Source organism: Nerophis ophidion, linkage group LG18 (genome assembly GCF_033978795.1).
Source record: "Nerophis ophidion isolate RoL-2023_Sa linkage group LG18, RoL_Noph_v1.0, whole genome shotgun sequence".
NCBI classification, from domain to species: domain Eukaryota; kingdom Metazoa; phylum Chordata; class Actinopteri; order Syngnathiformes; family Syngnathidae; genus Nerophis; species Nerophis ophidion.
The window spans coordinates 22,713,594-22,736,912 of NC_084628.1; the positions used below are offsets into that span (position 1 = coordinate 22,713,594).

Below are 23,319 nucleotides of genomic sequence, written 5' to 3' on the forward strand. Positions count from 1 at the left end.
AAAAAATAAATAATACCACTGATGATGTTATGGTAAATTTTTGGCGACTGAGCTGCCATGTTACTACAGTAACATCTATAGCCATTGTTTTACAGTGCATTAGTATAACTTGAAAAACAGTACCACTGTTATTTTTACAGCAAAATTCTGGCGGCTGAGCTGCTACCGTAAAATCTATGTTCCCTGTTTATACAGTGTCAATTGAAAAACAGTGCCACTGTTATTTTTACGGTAAAATTTTGGCTACTAAGCTTTTTTTTTTTTGTTACAGAAAAACTTTGTCATTTTTTTTCTTTACAGTACTATAAAGTGAACCACAGTACCACTGTTATTTTTACTGCAAAATTCTAGCGACTGAGACGCAAATTTTTTTTACCGTAAAATCAACATTTGCTGTTATTGCAGTGAATTACTCAAAATCGAAAAACAGTACTAGTTATATTCATAGTAGATTATTGGCGACTGAGCTGCCAGGTTTTTACAGTAAATTCTGCCTCTTTTTTTTTTTACAGTGCAGCCTTGCAGGTAGGCCATTAATGATTTGCAGTATGAGTATGTAATGAATTTGGTAGCCATCCTTTAGCGGGCAAAACGAAATGCGGGTCCCACTTTGGGCCTCCCTGCTCTGCAATGTTTACCAAGAAAAAAAAGTGCTTTCAGTAAAGAAGCGTGCGTGTGTGTCACGGTTTGTGGACTTCAGACAGTCAAACATTTTTTGTTTGCAGGTCTGCAAAGTGGACAATCATCAAACATGACTCTTTCAACGCCAATGAAGACAGAAAAAAGTGTTTTAATATCAGTATTATCACATTAAAACCCAACATCAAGCCAGAAAATCAACAAAGTAATGAATATTTCGAAGAACGTCCTTAAACATCATTTTTCAAGCCGTCAGAGCAGGGGTGTCCAACGTGTGGCCTCGGGGTGACTCCTTTTTTATTTGGAAAATAAAATATTCATGATATATTGTAATGTATTACACTAATTTGCTCTGCTACACAGGGATAAATCGTGCCTATTTTGTTTACTGCAGATATCGTTGATGCACATTGGCTTGGTTTTAGCATCTTTAATGTATAAAATGCATCTCAGTGACCCAACGGCCCAAAACATTTTTTTCTGTATTCAGACCTGAGTATAAAAATTTTGGATACACATGTGTTAGTGCTTAGAGAGGGGGAAATAATGAACAAAATCCTCTGTGATATTTGGTGTTCATGAATGGTGATGCCCCGTGGTGTTCAAGTCACCAAATAGTCTGAGCAACTATTTAATCGGTTTACATGTTGGGACCGCTTTGATCCCCTCAGTTCATTCCGCATCCTACTCGGGGCCTCCTCAATGGCCGCCTTTGCCGCCGCTGCCTGTCCTCAGCTCGTGCCATAACTTGACAAAAGGCTCCCGGTTCTTCCAAATGAGCTCGTGTCCAAATGTGACGTACCAGCTGGGAGAGGAGAGAGAGGATGGACGGAGCGAGTTATAAATGGTAAATGGTTGTACTAGTAGAGCGCTTTTCTACCCCTTTTTAAGGAGCCCAAAGCACTTTGACAGTATTTCCACATTCACCCATTCACACACACATTCACACACTGAAGGCGGGAGCTGCCATGCAAGGCGCAAACCAGGACCCATCAGGATCAAGGGTGAAGTGTCTTGCTCAAGGACACAACGGACGTGTCTAGGATGGTAGAAGGTGGGTATTGAAGCATTAACCCTCAGATTGCTGGCACGGCCACTCTCCCAACTTCGCCACGCCGTGGCGTGGACATGGACTGTCCAAAAGAATTGATGGACCCATGTTGGTGTTAGGATGGGGACTTTGGCGCATTAACAAAATATGAATTCATTACACGAATAAACAAATATGCTATAATACTATTGATCTTAATTATTTTCAGCTGGCATAGTAAAAACAACCATTCAGAATGAATGATACTGTATAAATATGAGATTTTAAAAAGGGGAACTTTAATTGTTTTACTTTTGTCTATCATTCATGTAGGACAAGAACACATACCGTCTCTCTTTTTTTGTTGTTTATTAATTGTAACTCGTAAATAAACGCTAGCAAAGTCAGCTAACAATTGAACTAAAGCGTGCATTTTCCTTTTTGTTTTCTGCTTTAGTGGATTCTGCCTTGGATTTTATAGACAATTTCTGTCTCTTTGACTCCCTCTACACTTCTAACTGGTCCAAATGCAAAAACCATCGAGTACAAAAAATGTTCTTTTATCTGAAAAGCCATTTGTGATTTATAGCATGAAATAACAGATATCTTGCAGTCATGTTGTTTATGTTTCAAAATGATTCAACTATTCAATGTCAAAATATAAACAGCAGAAATAATTAACAAAATGTCAGCTACTGTCTTGTTCTAAAACACCAATGAAAATTAAATGTAGCATTTAGACAGGCTATACTGTAGCAAAAGTCATCACGTCTGCCACAATCATGTGTGTTCTTAAATACGTAGTTTACGTCTTCCATGTCGAGAGCAGTTTTGATTTGGGCTCACATGGTAAACAACTCAAATTAATGTTTTATCCAGACGCATACATTTGTCTAAATGTAGCCAAGGAGACGCATTGTGGGTTTCCTGGACGTCGTCTGCATCGCTAAAAAAATCCTAAGGAAGAAAATCCCTCTGCCATCTTCCAGAATTTTTTTTTACATATATAAATCGCCTGCTTGAATATTCCCTTTTCTCTTCTCCGACTCTCTCATCGTCATTTGGGATGTCTGTTGTGATTTCCCTTCTTGGTTTGAGGACCCACCCTATCTTGCCACTGATTGGCCTGTCCGTAATGTTTTGCCCTAATCTTAACCAATCGTGAGACATCCTAGTAAACCAACCAACCAATCATGGATTTTATTATATGTAAACCAACCAATCGTCATTGATGTTTCTAGTACATTTCGTCCCGTCCGTGGAGTTGCTTCACGACGTAGCTTTGATTTTTAAGTTAATAGTTCTTAATGGAAAACCATGATTTTTACCACTGGATAATCAAATACTGTACTCTCTACGTAAAAAACGTAGTTGTTGGCTGCTATGGCAAAGAGACGGATCAAGATTTTAACACACATTGTAGGTCGGGATAAATGTAAAATATTTTTTTATATTTTTACAGAGATAAAAAGAAGGATTTCCAACTATAGACAGAAAAATCCCATGCCTGTAAATAAACATTTACAGATGTTTTTCTGTGTAAGTAACTAATTTCACCACCTCTTTATCTGCGGCTTAGAGTCAGGGCAATATATGGAAAACATATATATTGAGTGAGGCTAATATATGGGTGCGCTCTATAGTCTGGAAAATATGGCAGTTTGTATGTTTAGCACCGAGCAATGCTGCTGATGCCATAGTTTTTCAATAAAGCTACATTTATTAAGCACTCAGCTTCTAAAAACGTATTATAGTTCTCATCCTCTTTGTGTTTAGGCTCAAAAATTCAAAGTTTTGAAAAAGAATTTATTTTCCAAAGTATTTGTTGGCTCTCACAAAGTCTGCTTGATTCACATCAGCATCAGTGTTCCTGTTCTGTAGTCCTGTAGAATGTTTGTCTAATATTAAACGGGTTTGTGCTGAAAATTAAATTTTGTTGTACTTGTGCAATGACAATAAAATCCATCCATCCATTGTTGATGGGGAAGGGATCTCTGGTTGCTAACTGTGTCACGGATCACGGGATTGGCTTCGCCATTATCTCTCAAAATGGCTCGGGAATATATCCGTGAGATTGATACTATAATTACATCTATTTGCTCACAAACTTTCGAAGTCTCTGCGATGAGGAGGCGACTTGTCCAGGGTGTACGCCGCCTTCCGCCCGTTTGTGGCTGAGATAAGCACCAGCGCCCCCCGCTACCCCAAAAGTAATAAGCGATAGAAAATGGTTAGATGGATGGACTTTCTAAATCTTTTGGTGTCATAAATCAGATATACCTGATAATAGTTTTAATACAAATGCAACTTTTTTTTCCACTCTAATGGTATTTAAATCAGCTGTGACAACAGCGCCTAATTTAGGACCAGATGTTTACTGCAGCTTTAACTGATTTTGACACAAGTTACTTACATCCAAAAACATGCACCTGGGGATAGGTTAATTGGCAACACTAAATGATCCCTAGTGTGTGAATGTGAGTGTGAATGTTGTCTGTCCATCTGTGTTGGCCCTGCGATGAGCTGGCGACCTGTCCAGGGTGTACCCCGCCTTCTGCCCGTTTGTGGCTGTGATAGGCACCAGCGCCCCCCGCGACCCCAAAGGGAATAAGCGGTAGAAAATGGATGGATGGATAAGTGGATGGATGGATACTTACATGCCAAAAAGGGCTCCACCCAAATGAGCAGCGTGGTCAAAAATTTTCCACCCCAACACCAAACCGGCCGTATCTATGGCGATGATGGCCTTTAGCGCCTGGACACAGAGTTAGGGGACAGCAGAGTGAAAGGATGGCTAGACAAGCGCTTGGACAGATAGATAAATAGACAGTCTTACGTTAGCAGCAGTGAAGGTTAACATGGGGAGGAAAATGATGGCCAGTTTGGCTTCTGGCATTTTGGTGCAAACTATAGCCACGACGGTCATGATGGCGCCAGACTGCAAACACACGCACATTTGAACAATTCATCCTCAATCAAACGTGAACAGTTTAAGACTCACCGCTCCGAGAGAAGGACCCAACCTCCCGCTGGCCATCTTGCTCACGTAGCTGACAAAGGTGGAAATGACACCTGTGCACAGAGACGACAGTGTCAGCGTGTACCAGGGAAGGGTCCCGTGTACCTGGGAAGGGTCCCGCGCACCCTTTTCTTTCCCTCGTACCCGCAGAAAGGTAGACGGCCATGAACTGCTCCCTGCCCAGTATGGAGACGGCGCTGCTGGAGAAGCCCCACAGGACGTACATGTTGGCGGCCATGTGGAAGAAGGAAAAGTGGCTGAAGGTGGACAGCAGCATGGGCGAGCACAGCGTCTCTGCAGGAGCATCAGAAGTTACACTCAGTCCAACCTCAACCTTTTATGACTACTGGGGAGATCCATCCATCCATCCATCCATTTTTTACCACTTGTCCCTTTTGGGGTCGCGGGGGGTGCTGGAGCCTATCTCAGCTGCATTTGGGCAGAAGGCGGTTTACATCCTGGACAAATCACTACCTCATCGCAAGGCCAACACAGATAGACAGACAACATTCACACTCACATTCACACACTAGGGCGAAATCCAGCTAGAAGGTGTGCCATTTACAGGGTTTCTGCAGGTGTCAGAAAATCTACCGTAAAACCCAGACTATAAACCACCGTTACAATTTTTCTACACTTTAAACTCTGCGGCTAAATCATGGTCTTTTCTTCGCTGACGGCAATAATACAAATAATTTTATTTAAAAAAAAACAAGCAAAAATATTGTTCTTTTGGACAAATTTGCTCACTTTATGTGCTGCAGCATCCTTGGATTTGTCAGTAGAGCTTTTAAAAATAAAATAATTAACCCAAGTGTTATTTAGTCTTCTAGCCGTCCACACAGTTTCTACTCGTATGGATTCCTCATGCTCACTCCAAGCAATGTTTGCAAGTTTTACAATATAACTAAAACTGTTTATAATTACTAAGCCGTCCCATGTGTGATGTCTGTAGGAGTGCTTTCCATATGTGTACGTGCTATTGTCATGTAATGACGCTAACAACGTTAGCATGAGCTAATATGCTAACATGCTTACATGTGTCTGTGTTAGTATTATTAACTTATAACGGCATTCTTTGTGAATAGTTTCAGTTTTGTAAGTTCACCAAAATGTCACAGTGGAGTTATTGAGTCTGTTTAGCTGATTGGAAAGCTAGCTTCCGCAGCTAGTGGGTCCATGACAAGGACTTCTGTATTGTTTTTAATCAGCGGTTTTAACCCTGTATTACAGACACTGTTTAGAAACTATTAAAGTATATAAATAAACATTTATAGAATCTTACGGTGTAAATAACTCATGTCGCAAAGTATATAATTACGGCTTATAGTCTGGTGCCGCTTATACATGGTAAAATTAATTTTGTCTCCTAAAATTTAGTGGGTGCTGCTTTATAGTCCGGAAAATCCGCTAATTGTATGTTTTTTTAAAGCAACTTAAAACTAATGTAATGCCCATGTCTGACTGCCGATAGTTGTTACATTTAGTCAAAAGTATATAATTTTCCGTATATTAAGCGTTTGACAATGATAATAATGAATAGTTGTAAAGTTCAGATTAACTGTGGCTATATTAAACATTAATGTAATTGTTTTACAAACCCCGTTTCCATTAGAGTTGGGAAATTGTGTTAGATGTAAATATAAACGGAATACAATAATTTGCAAATCATTTTCAACCCATATTCAGTTGAATATGCTACAAAGACAACATATCTGATGTTCAAACTGATAAACACTTTTTTTTGCAAATAATCATTAACTTTAGAATTTGATGCCAGCAACATGTGACAAAGAAGTTGGGAAAGGTGGTAATAAATACTTATAAAGTTGAGGAATTCTCATCAAACACTTATTTGGAACATCCCACAGGTGTGCAGGCTAATTGGGAACAGGCGGGTGCCATGATTGGGTATGAAAGCAGTTTCCGTGAAATGCTCAGTCATTCACAAACAAGGATTGGGAAATGGTCACCACTTTGTGAACAAATATGTGAGCAAATTGTCAAACAGTTGAAGAACAACATTTTTCAACTGGCTATTGCAAGAAATTTAGGAATTTCACCATCTACGGTCTGTAATACCATCAAAAAGTTCAGAGAATCTAGAGAAATCACTGCACGTAAGCGATGATATAACGGACCTTCGTTATACTGCATCAAAAAGCGACATCTGTGTGTAAAGGACATCACCACAGGGGCTCAGGAACACTTCAGAAAACCACGGTCAGTAACTACAGTTTGTCACTACATCTTTAAGTGCAAGTTAAAACTACTATGCAAAGCCAAAGCCATTTATCAACGGCACCCAGGAAGGCCACCGGCTTCGCTGGGCCCGAGATCATTTAAGATGGACTGATGCAAAGTGGAAAAGTGTTCTGTGGTCTGACGAGTCCACATTTCAAATTGGTTTTGGAAACGGTGAACGTCGTGTCCTCCGGACCAAAGAGGAAAAGAACCATCAGGACTGTTCTAGGTGCAAAGTTGAAAAGCCAGCATCTGTGATGGTATGGGGGTGCATTAGTGCCCAAGGCATGGGTAACTTACACATCTGTGAAGGCACCATTAATGCTGAAAGGTCCATACAGGTTTTGGAGCTACATATGTTGCCATCCAAGCAACGTTATCATGGACGCCCTTGCTTATTTCAGCAAGACAATGCCAAGTCACTTGTTACAACAGCGTGACTTCATTATAAAAGAGTGCGGGTACTAGACTGGCTTGCCTGCAGTCCAGACCTGTCTCCCATTGAAAATGTGTGGCGCATTTTGAAGCCTAAAATACTACAACGGAGACCCCGGACTGTTGATAAAACAGTAGATAGCTGTAGGTAAGCTGTAGATAAAACAAAAATGGGAAAGAATTCCACCTGAAAGGCTTCAAAAATGTGTCTCCTTAGTTCCCAAAGGTTTATTGAGTGTTGTTAAAAGAAAATGTGATGAAACAAAGTGGTGAACATGCCCTTTCCCAACTACTTTGGCACGTGTTGCAGCCATGAAATTCTAAGTTCATTATTATTTGCAAAAAAATTAGTAAGGTTTATAAGTTTGAACATCAAATATGTTGTCTTTGTAGCACATTCAATTGAATATGGGTTGAAAAGGATTTGCAAATCATTGTATTCCGTTTATATTTACATCTAACACAATTTCCCAACTCATATGGAAACGGGGTTTGTATTTCCAAGAAGGCGCCGCTGTAGTGGCTGCTAATTGCAGGAGCTCTGCTCTTCGTGTGTCCTCTTTTGTGTTCTTGATCTTTCCTTCTTGATTTCTGCCTTTCAGTTCGAGATTGCACAACAAGCAATGGCACTTCGTGCTGTTTTTAATGTTCTTTTGTAGGTTTTTGGATCTGCTTTTAACGACAATTTTGGGCATGGCTCGATTGTTTGCTCGCGAGATCAGCTGCTGGATTTCTCCCACACCGGAGTCCACGTAGAGAGGAAGAGATGGGTCTGCGGAGCCAGTATTAGGAGCTGGGCTGGACTAGCTTCACAGAGCCCTGGCTGGATGAGCATGTATCAAAAACTTTGGTTTCCCTGGACGGAATCTTGCTCATCCGTGCAGACCAGACATTGGCCTAGAGCTAGTGGGCAGCCTGGCACAGGTCCGCCCCTGTCTCTGACCGTGCTACCTTGGCGTATTTGGGTGTTTAAATTATGTTTTTCTTTTGATGTTTGCTTATACATGGTGCGATCGCCTGTGCGCAATATGTATAATTTTTTCAAATTTTTTGTTGTGTTTTACTTTTGTAGCTGTATGTAGAAATGGTGTTGCTGAAGTAGCAGCTGGTTCCATCAGCTCTGTTCTCTTTTAATGTCTTTTATGTCCTTTTTTTTCTTTAATGTTACCCTCGTTAATGAGTTTTTACCTGAATTTCCGTGGACTTTTGGAATCTGCAACCACATCATTTTCCCCACTGCGGGATAATTAAATTTTAAGTTAATAACTATGCAAGTGACCCTATAAAATGCAATAAACATCTTTTAATTATACAATTGCACCAAGTAAAATTCCTAGTTGGTGAACCCATTCTCAATCAGTGACAATAAAAAATATTATGATTCTGATTAATATTTTTCATTACTTTAGTCTGTTTTACCACTGTAATTGGAAGGTCAATAACCTAAGTGTCCTAAATAGGTAGACAAACAAAAATAAAATGGCCTCTCAATCTCTGTTAACAAAAATTGCACTTCAAATAAATATTGAACATCTTGAAGTGCATTTTTCCCCAGTTTAAAAAAACATGTCATGTGGTTTATTTTGTTGTCTTTTTTGTTGCCAATGCCATCACAGTATACTTGGTCGCTCGTCCGTGCTCATGGGCTCTTGTTGCTTATTCAGTTTCAAGATTAAATATTTCCACACAGGGACATTTGGCTTTATAGATCATCTTTTTTCCGTGCTTCTCACTGTGTGTGTGTGTGTGTGTGTGTGTGTGTGTGTGTGTGTGTGTAAGCTATAGCGGTCCCACCTGCTAATTTGTTTATTTATTGTATTTAATGCTTTTAAAATTCCATTTAAGGCCTTAACTTTCACAAAATCTATTTAATAATTCTTAATGCTTTTTAATTACTCGCTGAAACCCTGATTTACTACTTCCCGTCATACTCTACCATGACACGGAGTTTGTCATCATCAGGAGGTGCGGACACACACTCACTGGAGGCGGGGTCAGAGGTGAAGTACTTTATCATGGAGCGCTGCAGTGCCGGCAGGCGCCAACAGCAGAACACGAGGACGTTGGCTGCAATGATCCCTGCGGGGCATCAAAGACAAACATTTCTGCGTTTAATAGAGACAAAATGGCACAAAGTGGATAATGTCACAATAAGAAGTGAAGGGAAAAGTAGCTCACCTGTGACTGTCCGCTGACCTTCACTCAAACTGTTCCAGAATTGAATGAGCTGAAACGCAAAGAGCCAATCAGAGACAAGGCAATATGTGTATCATCGTCACGTGTCCTCGCCGCTCACTTCCTTGTGGCCTTCTCCTCGCTTCGGCAGCCGCACTTTGTCCAACCAATCGGCTCGCAGCCCGTCGAAGTAGCTCTGCACGCGAGACTTGAGCGATTCGTACTGCCAGATGGCCGCCGAGCCGAAGGAGCAGCCTGTAAACTGACACGACAGTCACCACCCGACCACGCCGACAACAGAGCAACCTGGCGGCAGGTAATCTACCCCCACGGTGAAGACCAGAGGGCGGAGAAGACGGCTGAAGGAGCGCGGCGATCTGGAAGGGGGTTGCCGGTGCAACGCCGCTTTAGTGGATACAAAGTGGCCGGGTAGTACCTCCTCGCCAACGTTTTTGGTTTCTGGTTTCTTGGCGACTTTCCTGAAGCTGCAATGCTGCTGGAAGTTGTGAGGCCACCTGCTGGACACACGGAGAACTTCAACATGTAACTCTGTTTCACCATTGCCATTCACATCAGAACTATTAAACACAAATAAGTCTTCAGTAATGCGGACGCTGTAGCAGTATGATGATTCTATGTGTCTACATTAAAACATTGTTGTTCATACTGCAATAATATATGCTTCTTTTAAACTTTCATGCAGAGTGGAAAGTCACAACTAAGTCAATTGACCAAAACTGTATTAATTAGACAGTTGTTCAGCAGTGGCACAAACATTCATGTCATTTCCAAAACAGAAAGTGTAAGATTGTCAGAGACATTTTAAAACAAGCTATAAGTGAACTTTTGTGCATGATGTCACTAAGATGACCTATCAAAACATCACTAAATTAAAGTGCACTTTTTGTACAGAACGCCACTACAATAGTTAAAAATAAATAAAATGACCTTTTGTGCATGATGTCACACAAGATATTTCAATAACTGTCGAATAAAAATTAGCTTTGATTGATTGATTGAAACTTTTATTAGTAGATTGCACAGTACAGTACATATTCTGTACAATTGACCACTAAATAAGTTTTTCAACTAGTTTAAGTCGGGGTCCACTGTAATCAATTCATGGTTATCACCTTCTGTTGTTGATTTTTTTTTTTTCATACGGTGTTGATCTGGAAATACCTACTCAGTGGCCTGGCGGTTAGCGTCCGCCCTGAGATCGGTAGGTTGGGAGTTCAAATCCCGGCCGAGTCATACCAAAGACTATATAAAAATGGGACCCATTGCCTCCCTGCTTGGCACTCAGCATCAAGGGTTGGAATTGGGGGTTAAGTCACCATAAATGATTCCCGGGCACGGCATCACTGCTGCCCACTGATCCCCTCACTTCCCAGGGGGTAATCAAGGGGATGGGTGAAATGCAGAGGACAAATTTCACCACACCTAGTGTGTGTGTGACAATCATTGGTACTATAACTTTAACTTGAATAGTTGCTTCGGCATTATGTTGGTGTGGCACCAAACGGAGATGTTGACATGCAGTTTCAAGCACTCTTCATTCTCTAGTAATTGACTTTTCAAATGCACATTAGCACTGCTTCTACTTTTTTTAGCAACGCTTTTGCCGCATAAATGTTGAACATATTCCTGCTTGAAGTTAAACCACCGCCAGACGATGGACACTGTGCTGTTTTTCTTGGGAATTCATTCTTCCTCCATTTGTTACCAGATTCGCACCTTCTCTCTCTCGTATTACCACCAGCACTGCACCGTTAGCAACACAGCTAACGTTACCATGTCGCCACCTCTCTGCTGGGCGAGAGCGTGACGTTGCACACGTGACGTATGTAAGAAGGTGTGCTTGTTTTTACGTCTCTGTCAGAAGGAGAGACAAGAAAGAGTGAGAAAAGCCTCTAGTGCAATACCCGGAGATAAAAGCAACTGCGTGAGAATGTATATTCGGATACCACGATATAATCACTTTCTATATCGCACAGAAACAAACCCGCGATACCTCAAGTATATCGATATATGGCCCAGCCCTACGCTGTTTCAATCCGTTGTGGTGAGGAAAGAGCTGAGTCGGAAGGCAAAGCTCTCAATTTACCGGTCGATCTACATTCCCATCTTCACCTATGGTCATGAGCTTTGGGTTATGACCGAAAGGACAAGATCACGGGTACAAGCAGCCGAAATGAGTTTCCTCCGCCGGGTGGTCTCCCTTAGAGATAGGGTGAGAAGCTCTGTCATCCGGGGGGAGCTCAAAGTAAAGCCGCTGCTCCTACACGTCACCTCCCTAAAGAGCTGTTAAAGGCCTACTGAAACCCACTACTACCCACCACGCAGTCTGATAGTTTATACATCAATGATAAAATATTAACATTGCAACACATGCCATTACGGCATTTTTAGTTTACTAAATTGCAATTTTAAATTACCCGGGAGTTTCTTCTTGAAAACTTCACGTAATGATGACGTGTACAGGTGACGTCACGGAGTGTTAGGAAATATGAGCGCTGCACACACACACACTGCTAAAAATTGTCTGCTTTAACGGCATAATTACACAGTATTTTGGAGATCTGTGTTGCTGAATCTTTTGCAATGTGTTCAAGTAATATTGGAGAAGTCAAAGTAGAAAGATGGAGTTGGGAAGCTTTAACCTTTAGACACACAAACACACGGTGATTCCTTGTTTAAAATTCCTGGAGGTGGAACTTTACTATGGATCACAGCGGTCAAGCGAACATGGATCCCGACCAAATGTCAACCAGCAGGTTTCGGTGAGAAAATTGTGGTAAAAAGTCGCTTCTTACCGGAGATCAGCTGAGCTTGCCCCCTCCATAAAGCTGCCGTCGACTTCCCTGAGACATTGGCGTCAAGACACCCGTGGACACACACCTCCGACTATCAGGTACTGTTAAACTCACTAAAACACTAGCAACACAATAGAAAGATAAGGGATTTCCCAGAATTATCCGAGTAAATGTGTCTAAAAATATCTGAATCCGTCCAAATGTAATCGCGTTTTTTTTTTAACTATTTTTTTTTCTAGTCCGTCGCTATCAATATCCTCAAACACAAATCTTTCATCCTCGCTCAAATTAATGGGGAAATTGTCGTTTTCTTGGTCCGAATAGCTCTTTTTGTTGGAGGCTCCCATTATAAACAATGTGAATATATGAGGAGCCATCAACTTGTGACGTCATTGTCTGCGACTTCCGGTAAAGGCAGGGCTTTTCTGTTAGCGACCGAATGTTGCGAACTTTATTGTGGATGTTCTCTACTAAATCCTTTCAGCAAAAGTACGGCAATATCGCGAAATGATCAAGTATGACATATAGAATGGACCTGCTATCCCCGTTTAAATAAGAAAATCTCATTTCAGTAGGCCTTTAAGGGCACGTCCGACCGGAAGGACGCTGTGGGGAAGACCCAGGACACGTTGGGAAGACTATGTCTCCCGGCTGGCCTGGGAACGCCTCGGGATCCCCCGGGAGGAGCTGGACGAAGTGGCTGGGGACAGAGAAGTCTGGGCTTCTCTGCTTAGACTGCTGCCCTCGTGACCCGACCTCGGATAAGCGGAAGAAAATTGATGGATGGACGTTCAGGCACACGAATAAATACATATTATGAAAAACAAATACAGAACACTTCTAATATGGGTAAAATAAACATGACAATGTAATAAAACCTAAAGTGTAGTACTGTACAAAGAATGAATGAATGACGTTATAGAACAAATACACGACTTTTTTTGCGGATAAATCATACAGAATGTTAATAATTACTAATAATTACTTAAAGCGAGCTGTTATGTTTTGTTAGCATCAAGCTAGCATTAGCCAGCTAACACCTGTTTCACTGTTTTGACTCTTCTTGATGCTAACAATGCTAACTCTAGCTTTAGCCTCTTAGCCCGGCCAGACTAGCTCCCTTCAGCCAGGTCTCCTACCTGCCTCCCCTCACACTCCGTAGAGTGTATTCGCTGCTCCGGCAGAACAAGCCAACGTAGCTCCTCCACGCCATGTTGGGGCACGGTGACCCCGGTGGCCCGACAGTCCGACACTGACTGATCACAGTAGTAGCGCCGTGGCGGAAGAGGGTGATTGGACGGGATGGACAACAGCGACGCTTAGAGGAATAGAATAGCTTTACACTCTGAATAACAAAACAACACGTTAGTGAAGGTACGGTTAACGACACAAACCTAATTTCCTTTCGTTGCCTTCAAAGTAAAATGCAAGGAGCACCGAACACCGTGGAGTGGCGTTCTGTTGTTTTATTTTGAAGGAGTAGTCAGCGGAAATGCTCTGACTGTTCCAGGCGGGTGTGTTTGACGGTGTGGACGCAGTCCGCTGATGTCGGTTCGGTAATGCAGGAGTAGACCCACTATCACGGTCGGGAGCAGTACGAACAGCTGCTGAAGGCACCACCGGGACCGCTGAGGAAAGATGGCCGCCCCTGCTCTCTCCAGCCGGGCCAGCTCGGCGGGCAGCCTAGGGAACAGCCCCACCATGGCCGCCAGCAGGTTGCCTCACGGTGGCGGGGGCGTCGGGCCCGAGCTCGACTTTAGATCGGCGGCCCGCATGGAGGACCTGAACCGGCTCATCCAGGAGTTCAGCAAGCACGACCAGCGGGAATACGATGACCAACGGGCCCTGGAGATCCACACTGCCAAGGACTTCATCTTCTCCATGCTGGGTGAGGAACACGCACGCACCCACCTACACACACACACTTTGCACACATAGTTGAGCAAATGACTCCCCATGCTCTTTTACAATCTCATTTCGAATTATTGCAAACAAACGGCCTGCAAAAGTGATATTAACACAGCATGCATGCTATCCTGGTGACCAGAAGAGTGACAACCCTCACTGCATTCATAATTGATAATTAATAATTCAGTTGACTGTGTCCCCAGTCTCCTTTGTTTCCAAATGTCCCTCATCGATTAGGTAATTTATTGCCAACATTTGAAATCTCATTAACATATTTTTTTAAGTTCATCACGTTCAATTCGTTATTAGTTAAACCAACAAACAAATGCAAAAGAAAAATGCAGTCAAAACCAAAAGCGCCAAAAACAACCGCAAGGACATACTTGCCAACCCTCACGGATTTTCCAGGAGACTCCCGAAATTCAGCGCCTCTCACGAAAACCTCCTGGAAAAATTTTTCTCCCGAAATTCAGCCGGAGCCTAATGCGGATATAAGCCTGTTTTCACGTCCGCTTTCCTGTTATATAAACAGCTTGCCTGCCCAATCACGTTACAACATCTACGGATTTTAATAAAAAACTGCACACACAAGGAGACGAAGCAGAAGAACGAGGAAGTTACAGCCATGGCGACACCGTCTGTAGTAGAGTGATTCCATGTTGTATGTTGCCATCTCCTGGTGAATGTTGGCTATAGCGTAATGGGGTTGCTTTTTGATTGGCCAACGATCTATGTGGTGTTGTGCACCTGACGGCAAGTGACTTTCGCCAGTACGCAAATGGCAGAACAAAGGTTACTCAAATAGTGAAAGGTAAGTGTTCTTGTTTTTTTTAGTAACCAGCAAGCACAGTACAGTTAGTAGAACTGTGTTTTTATTACTAAGTATTTGATAGGTGCCGTCTGAAATTCAACTATTTATTTTATTTATATATATAATGAAATAAATATATAGAGCTAGAATTCACTGAAAGTCAAGTATTTCATACACACACACACATATATATATATATATATATATATATATATATATATATATATATATATGAAATACTCAAGTTGGTGAATTATACTCCACACCTCTCGACAAATAACATAGCAGACCACATCAAAGGCCATGTGAAATGACGTGGGGGACCACATCCAAAGATTAAATGATGGGGCTACATTAAATTACCTAATTGATGTGGTGGAGCACATTAAATGCTGTGGCAGACCACTGAAAATGACGTGACAGGTCGCGTTAAATTGACAGGGAAGACCACATTGAATGACGTGCCGGCCACATTGAATGATGTGGCGGACCATGATAAATACCATAGCAGACCACATCAAAAGACGTGGGGGACCACATCAAATGATGTGGCGGTTCACTTAAAATGACCATATAAAATGATAAGATAGGCCAAGTTAAACTACTTAAATGACGTTGTGGAGCACATTACATGACGTGGTGGGCCACTTTAAATGACGTGACAGTTTACATGACATGACAGTCCACGTTAAATGACATGAGAGTCCACATTAACTGACGTGACAGATCCCATTAAATTGACGGGGAAGACCATATTGAATGACGTGGTGGACTACATTAAATGACGTGGCGAGCCACTTTAAATGATTTGACAGCCTATGTTAAGTGATTGGGTGGGCCACATTAATTTTTTAAATGATGTGGTGGAGCACATTAAATAATGTGGCAAGCCACTGAAAATTATGTGACCGGCCACTTTAAATGATGTGACAGGCCACATTGAATGATGTGCCTGGCAACAATAGATAACTTAGGGCACTTCAAGGCTAAATGAAATGACTTGGAGGACCACATCAAACGATTAAATGATGGGGTGGGCCAATTTAAATTACCTAAATGACGTGTTCGAGCAAATTAAATGTAGTGGCAGACAACTGAAAATTATGTGGCGGGCCACGTTGAATGACGTGACAGTTCGCATTAAATTGACGGGGAAGACTACATTGAATGATGTGTTGGATCATAATAAATACCACAGCAGACCACATCAAATGATGTGGGAGGCCTCTGAAAATGATGTGGCGGTTCAATTTAAATGACGTGACAGGCCATTTTAAATGATGAGATGGGTGGTATAGCTCAGTTGGTAGAGCGGCCGTGCCAGCAATTTGAGGGTTGCAGATTCAATCCCCGCTTCCGCCATCCTAGTCAATGCCGTTGTGTCCTTGGGCAAGACACTTTATCCACCTGCTCCCAGTGCCACCCACACTGGTTTAATTGTAACCTAGATATTGGGTTTCACTATGTAAAGCGCTTTGAGTCACTTTAGGAAAAAGCGCTGTATAAATATTGTTCACTTCACTTCACTAATTGAACTACTTAAATGACATGGTGGAGCACATTACATGAAGTGGTGGGCCATGTTAAATGACGTGGCAATCCACATTAAATGACGTGGCAATCCACATTAAATGACGTGGCAATCCACATTAAATGACGTGGCAATCCACATTAAATGACGTGACAGTCCACATTAAATGATGTGGCAGGTCACATTAAGTGACATGACAGGTCCCATTAAAATGACGGGAAAGACCATATTGAATAACGTGGTGGACTATGCAGCATATATGTAGAATATATTTATACTATTCACATGTTATATATCATATATATAATATATGTTACATATTATTTATTATTATTATTGTCTATTGTGAGCGAACTGTGGTGCTGAATTTCCCAAGGGATCAATAAAGTACTTTCTATTCTATTCTATTCTATACATTAAATGACGTGGCGGGCCATTTTATATTATTTAAATTATGTGGCGGGCAACATCCGGCCGCCGGGTCCTTGAGTTTGACGCATGTTGCTACATGTCAAATATTATTGGTTTGGCATTTGTAGAATTTGTTTTATGGGGTGTGTTGTGTGTTTTCAGTTTTGGGTCCTTTCTGTGTTAGCGGCCTTTAGATGCATTCATCTTTATCTTCCTTATTGGTTACACAACAGCACCAGGGTGTTTGGAAGTCACAGTAGACATATTTATGTCTGTCAATCATCAATCCATACCCCCGCTGTGTCCTTCAGGAATGGTCCAGAAGTTGGACCAGAAGCTCCCGGTGGCCAACGAGTACCTCCTGCTGTCGGGCGGCGTTCGAGAGGGCGTGGTGGACATGGACCTGGACGAGCTGAGCGTGTACGCCCGGGGCACAGACTACGACATGGATTTCACGCTGCTGGTGCCTGCGCTGAAACTGCACGACCGCAACCAGCCGGTGACCCTGGACATGCGTCACTCAGCTCTGGGCCACTCGTGGCTCAGCCTGCGCCTCTTCGACGAGGGAACCATCAACAAGTGGAAGGACTGCTGCACCATCGTGGACCACATCAACGGGACCACCAACTACTTCTTCTCGCCCACCCTCGTGGCGGACTGGTTCTACCAGTCCATCTCGCTGGTGCTGCTGGAGGTGCAGAAGAAGCCCCAGAGGGGCATTCCCAGGGTGGAGAAGGTGGAGAGGAACGGGACGGTCATCTCGGTCATCCTGGGCGTGGGAAGCAGCCGCATGCTGTACGACATCGTCCCCGTGGTGTCGTTCAAAGGGTGGCCGGCTGTGGCGCAGAGCTGGCTGATGGAGAACCACTTTTGGGACGGCAAGATCACCGAGGAGGAGGTGATCAGCGGCTTCTACCTGGTGCCCACGTGCTCCCATAAAGGCCGCAAGGAGAACGAGTGGCGCCTGTCGTTCGCCCGCAGCGAGGTGCAGCTGAAGAAGTGCATTTCGTCCAGCCTGATGCAGGCCTACCAGGCGTGCAAAGCCATCATCATCAAGCTGCTGTCGCGGCCCAAAGCCATCAGCCCGTACCACCTGCGCAGCATCATGCTGTGGGCCTGCGACCGCCTCCCCGCCAACTACCTGTCGCAGGACGACTTCTCCGCCCACTTCCTTCTGGGCCTGGTCGACGACCTGCAGCACTGCCTGGTCAACAAGACGTGTCCCAACTACTTCATCCCGCAGTGCAACATGCTGGAGCACCTGTCGGACGAGACGGCCATGCTGCACGCTCGCAAGCTCTCCTCCGTGCGCTCCGACCCGGCCGAGCACCTGCGCACCACCATCGAGCACGCCAAGGCCGCCAACAGGCTGACGGTGGAGCTGCAGTGGCGAGGGAGCACCAACAACCTGCCATCGCCACAGTCTGACTCCGGCGGCGAGAACCAGCCGGACGACCGCCTGGCCAAGAAGCTCCAGCAGCTGGTCACGGAGAACCCCGGGAAGTCCATTTCCGTCTTCATCAACCCGGACGACGTCACACGGCCGCACTTTCGCATCGACGACAAGTTTTTCTGAAGCGGACCCTCCTCGTCAGATCCTTTCCTCCAGTCACCCGCCACCGCCCAAACTATATTTTGTACATTTTTTATGTTCCTCCACCACAGTGTCAAGTCAGGTGATCGTCAAGTCGTGTTTTCCACGAGGGTTCATTTTCTAGCGTCCTTATTTTTCTACTTCACCCCCTCCCTCGTCCTTCAATGTATTTCTACGTGCTGGAGACCTTGACACGGACATCCGGAAAGGAACCTCGTTCTCGCAACAATCAGGAATGTTGGGGAGGGGGGGAGAGAGGAACTTTTCAAATGAATTCAAAGGATCTGGTTAATGGTCACTCATCAAGACAACGTCACTAGGAGGACGCTGTCACTCGCACTCGCAACAACACGTGAACTTTTCTTACATAGTACTTCACAATGCGCAACTACGAACACTTCAAAGAATGTACTTCATTTCCAGCTGAAATTTGTCCTTATGCTCTTCTAGCTGTAAAAATATCAAAGGCCGTGTCTCAAATGGAATACTTCCGTCAGTACACTTTAGAGGTCCTTGGTCTATGTGCAAAGACCATGTAGGTCAACACCTAAATCATTCAAAATGTAGACAGAACAGCAATACAGTAATACAACTAGAAAAGTACATAAATCGTAAAAAAGTCCTGAATCCAGATGGCGATCCGGATCACCCTCAAAATGTAATCACTTCTTCTGTGTTTTATATTGAACATTTCCGGAAAATTTGGTGGAAATCCGTCCTGTTAGTTTTCAAGCTATCTGCAGCGGAATAGAAGAAACAGAGTGAAGTTTTTGACATTCATCAACTCTTTTTGTCTCTATGGGTGGAGGTGGGGCCGTAACCATATACAGATCCTTATCAGCCCCAAAGAGTAATCACTTTGTCGCATTTTTGACAATTCCTGAAAGCTTGCTGAAAGTCCACCCAAAACCTTTTCTGTTAGCAATAGCGGAACGAAAGAAATGGAGTGAACACTCTTGTCAGTCAACCACTATCTTTGGCCTTGTTCGCACCGCGGGGCAATTTTTTTATTTTTTTGCCCCTATGTGACTTGTATCGGATTTTTCTGAATGAATGCTTTGACTGCGTACATCCGGCCAACACGTCATCACACAGACTAACGTTGTATTTCTTCGCTAGAATAAATAGTTTACAAATGATCAGAAAACACAAATTAATGTTTTAGGAACTGTCGTCAATGTTCCACCAGTCCTGCCTACGACTGCTCGCCCACACGCTCTTCGGCAGAGACGTCCAAGCAAATTATCCCGCAAACTGCGAGAGCCAAAATGATTGCCCTCTTCCTCCTCAATGATTTGATACGGAAAATGAATCTTGACCTTGATTGCACAAAATACTTGAAATTGCCAGAAATGCGCCAGGACTGAGACCGACGAGAATCGCAGCCATGGTTACCCCCGTAAACACAACAGCACGTGTGACATCATGTCTGCATGCGGGTCAGACTGCGTTCACATTAGACATCGCTTTTTTTTCTAATGTGAACGATTACATCAAAAAATCGGATTTAACAAAAAAAAAAATCAGATTTGGACATCGTAGGCTGCGGTAGCCTAAGTCTCTGTGGGTGGAGGTGGGGTGGCGCTAGCGTACACGCACAGAAGATGAAGCTCGTAACGTAGAAGTTATCTGGATAAGACCCAGAATGTAATCACTTGTCTTTTAACTCATTGCTGATATTTCCTGAAAGTTAAATTGAAATCAGACCGTAACTTTTTGAACTACTTGCAGCGGAATGAAAGAAGAGCGATAACTACTGTCTCTGTTGCACCGCTCGCATACACAACCACATAAACGTAAACATAAAGTAACCTAGTTGAAATTATCCCGATCAGGCCTGAAATGTAATCAGTTGTTCCTTATCCGTTTTTCGACATTTCCAGAAAGTTTCATGAAAAAGATATTTGCTAGTTTCCGCTACTTTTTTCCCCAGGCTATGTATGACCCCTGCGGCCTACACAAAGGTGCGGCTAATTTGTGGATTATTCTTTGCTAACCTGTAGTTGACTAAGCAAAGGAATCAAACGGTGTACTAAAATGAGCCACTTGAAGAAACGTCAAGCGCAAAGTGTTTAAAAAGTACAAGGAAGATAAAAACATCTTGAACTTTATTAAAACTTTGAACATATTTTTCAACTTTTTTACTGCTGTGTTACAGGCACCGTTTGGAAACAATTAAGGTACTAAATTGATGTAAATAAATATTGTATCGATATACAGTATATATGCGGTCTGGCTAATATATGGAAAAATATTAGTTTTTCTCTAAAGTTTAGGGGGTGCATCTTATATACCGGTGCGGCTTATAGTCCGGAAAATACGTTAACAGACAGACAAACCAGCAGCAACGATTACATAACACGGAGAACAACTTGTTACTTTATCCCTGTGGGTGTCTTGCTCACTCAAAGTGAGGGCAAGACAGGTCAGTAACAAGACCAGGAGGCTGCTTAGTGGTCACTGTCCATTTCACAGGAGCAGATCATTTCACAAGTTCTCAGTTACCATTTCTATCCTAAATGACAATGGCGGCATTTGAGCAGCCCTAATGGATCTGTGTTTGTCCACTCTATTCGACAAGGTCTAATTGCAATTCACTTTTGCTGTGATTTTCTTTGACGCACTGCCATCAGAAAAGGTTTTCACGCTTGGGAAATGTAGCGAAAATGGGGGAAAAAGAACTAAAACAAACAAAAGTCCTCCTTTGACTGCGTTTGTGTTCAGTTTTAACACACTCAGAAGTGTAAGTAAGGAAGGGTGCCAGTTGAGACGCGGCCATAAGGGGAAAAATGCTCACCAGGCATTATCACAATTGTGTCATAATTTTTGTGGAAGGAAAGTGAAAGATTGTTTTGAGCAACAATGCCTGTGTGAGATGGTACTTTTTTGATAGAGGTGTGAATCTTTGGGCACCTAACGCTTTGATCCGATTCCGAATCCATTCTCATTTTAACAAGATTCTCGATTCAAACCGATTCTCTCAATGTTATATTTGGTATGATAATTATGATGAAACATTTTTAATTGATTCCTGAGAAGAAATTAAAATTATATATATATATATATATATATATATATATATATATATATATATATATATATATATATGTATATATATGTATATATATATATATATGTATATATATATATATATGTATATATATATATATATATATGTATATATATATATATATGTGTGTGTGTATATGTATATATATGAATATACATATGTATGTGTACGTGTGTGTGTTTATATGTATATGTGTATGGTGTATGTATGTATATGTATATATATATATGTGTATATATATATATATGTGTGTGTATATATATGTATATACTGTATATATATATGTGTGTACATACAGTATATATCTACATATGTATATATATATACATATGTGTATATGTATCAGTATATATACATTTGTGTATGTGTGTATATATATATATATATATATGTTTGTGTATGCGTATATATATATATATATATGTATGTATGTATATGTGTGTATATATATATATATATGTTTGTGTATGCGTATATATATATATATATATATATATGTATGTATGTATATGTGTATGTATATATATATATGTGTGTATATACAGTATATATATACATATGTATATATATACATGTGTGTATATGTATCAGTATATATACATATGTGTATGTGTATATATATGTATATGTGTATATATACAGTATGTATGTATATGTGTATATATATATGTATATATATATACATATATATATATATATATGTGTGTTTTTATGTATTTTTTCAAATACATTTATAAAAACAATACAAATCCATTTAGAATCGGAGTGAAAAAGAATCGCGATTCAAATGTGAATTGATTTTTATTTTTTTTATTTTTTTTTATATACACCCCAAGTTTTTTAGTTGACATGATTGGTCCTCCATCATATGTAGCGGCTTGTTTGTTTTTTTAAACACTTTAATTCAGATTGTCATAGTAGCCTGATTTTCGCCCTGTACGATTGTAAGAAGCTTCCTGTTAAAGGTACACGGTTCCTTCGAAGAAGAACGTCTCGACCGCACTAACGTCTTACAAACAAAATGTAAATAGCCACAAAATGAAGCGAAGGGTTGACAGGAAGCTGGCGGCTGATTTTCGTCTTAATTTTTCGCACAGAATGTAAAACGCACCACGCTCTAGATTGTGGATGACCACTCGGGTCTGATTGTGAAATCCACTGCGCTCGGTACATTTGTGTGTGTGTTTGTGTGGTCGCCTGAGGAGCGACCCTCCAGTTCCCTCGTATGAGAGACGCTCCCAAAACATCAACATTCCAGAGTGCGCAACGCGCTGTTCGCGCTTTAGTCTAGAAAACAACACTGATATAGGTTCTACTGTGATGCATCTTAGGTGTTCCGTGTTTACTTCACAAGCAGAAACATTTGCTGCGCCGTTAATGCGTCCCAGGAGTCACGTGACTTTCATACGACATACTTCAAAATGACATACAATGATACCTCGCTTTCCTCCTAGAAGACCGAATCAGATAAAACCGAGCAATATTTCCCGTAAGAAATAAAGTAAATGCGCCTTTGTACTTTACTACACGGTCTTTCTTGATTTCAATCATGTTTCTTATCTTCTTGATCAAAGTGCTGGCACTCACAACTTTCTTTGGCCCCATGGTGGATTATTTTGCAGTCAATATACTGGAC

At 41.9% G+C, this 23,319-nt stretch overlaps 2 protein-coding genes across 2 annotated transcripts; one reads left to right on the forward strand and one right to left on the reverse strand.

Annotated features, from left to right (window-relative positions):
* Positions 1–770: 770 nt before the first annotated feature.
* LOC133536943 (presenilin-associated rhomboid-like protein, mitochondrial) lies at positions 771–13,676 on the reverse strand. Its single transcript, XM_061877687.1, has 10 exons — positions 13,498–13,676; positions 9,868–10,060; positions 9,664–9,804; positions 9,546–9,594; positions 9,351–9,446; positions 4,833–4,982; positions 4,671–4,741; positions 4,506–4,607; positions 4,327–4,424; positions 771–1,444 (listed from the first exon to the last, which is right to left on the reverse strand). The coding sequence occupies exons 1-10, from the start codon at positions 13,569–13,571 to the stop codon at positions 1,339–1,341; spliced, it is 1,080 nt and encodes a 359-aa protein (XP_061733671.1). The 5' UTR covers positions 13,572–13,676; the 3' UTR covers positions 771–1,338.
* A 148-nt stretch (positions 13,677–13,824) lies between these two features.
* LOC133536942 (nucleotidyltransferase MB21D2) lies at positions 13,825–21,681 on the forward strand. The gene is made up of 2 exons (XM_061877686.1): positions 13,825–14,246; positions 17,331–21,681. The coding sequence occupies exons 1-2, from the start codon at positions 13,997–13,999 to the stop codon at positions 18,593–18,595; spliced, it is 1,515 nt and encodes a 504-aa protein (XP_061733670.1). The 5' UTR covers positions 13,825–13,996; the 3' UTR covers positions 18,596–21,681.
* The last annotated feature ends 1,638 nt before the right edge of the window (positions 21,682–23,319 follow it).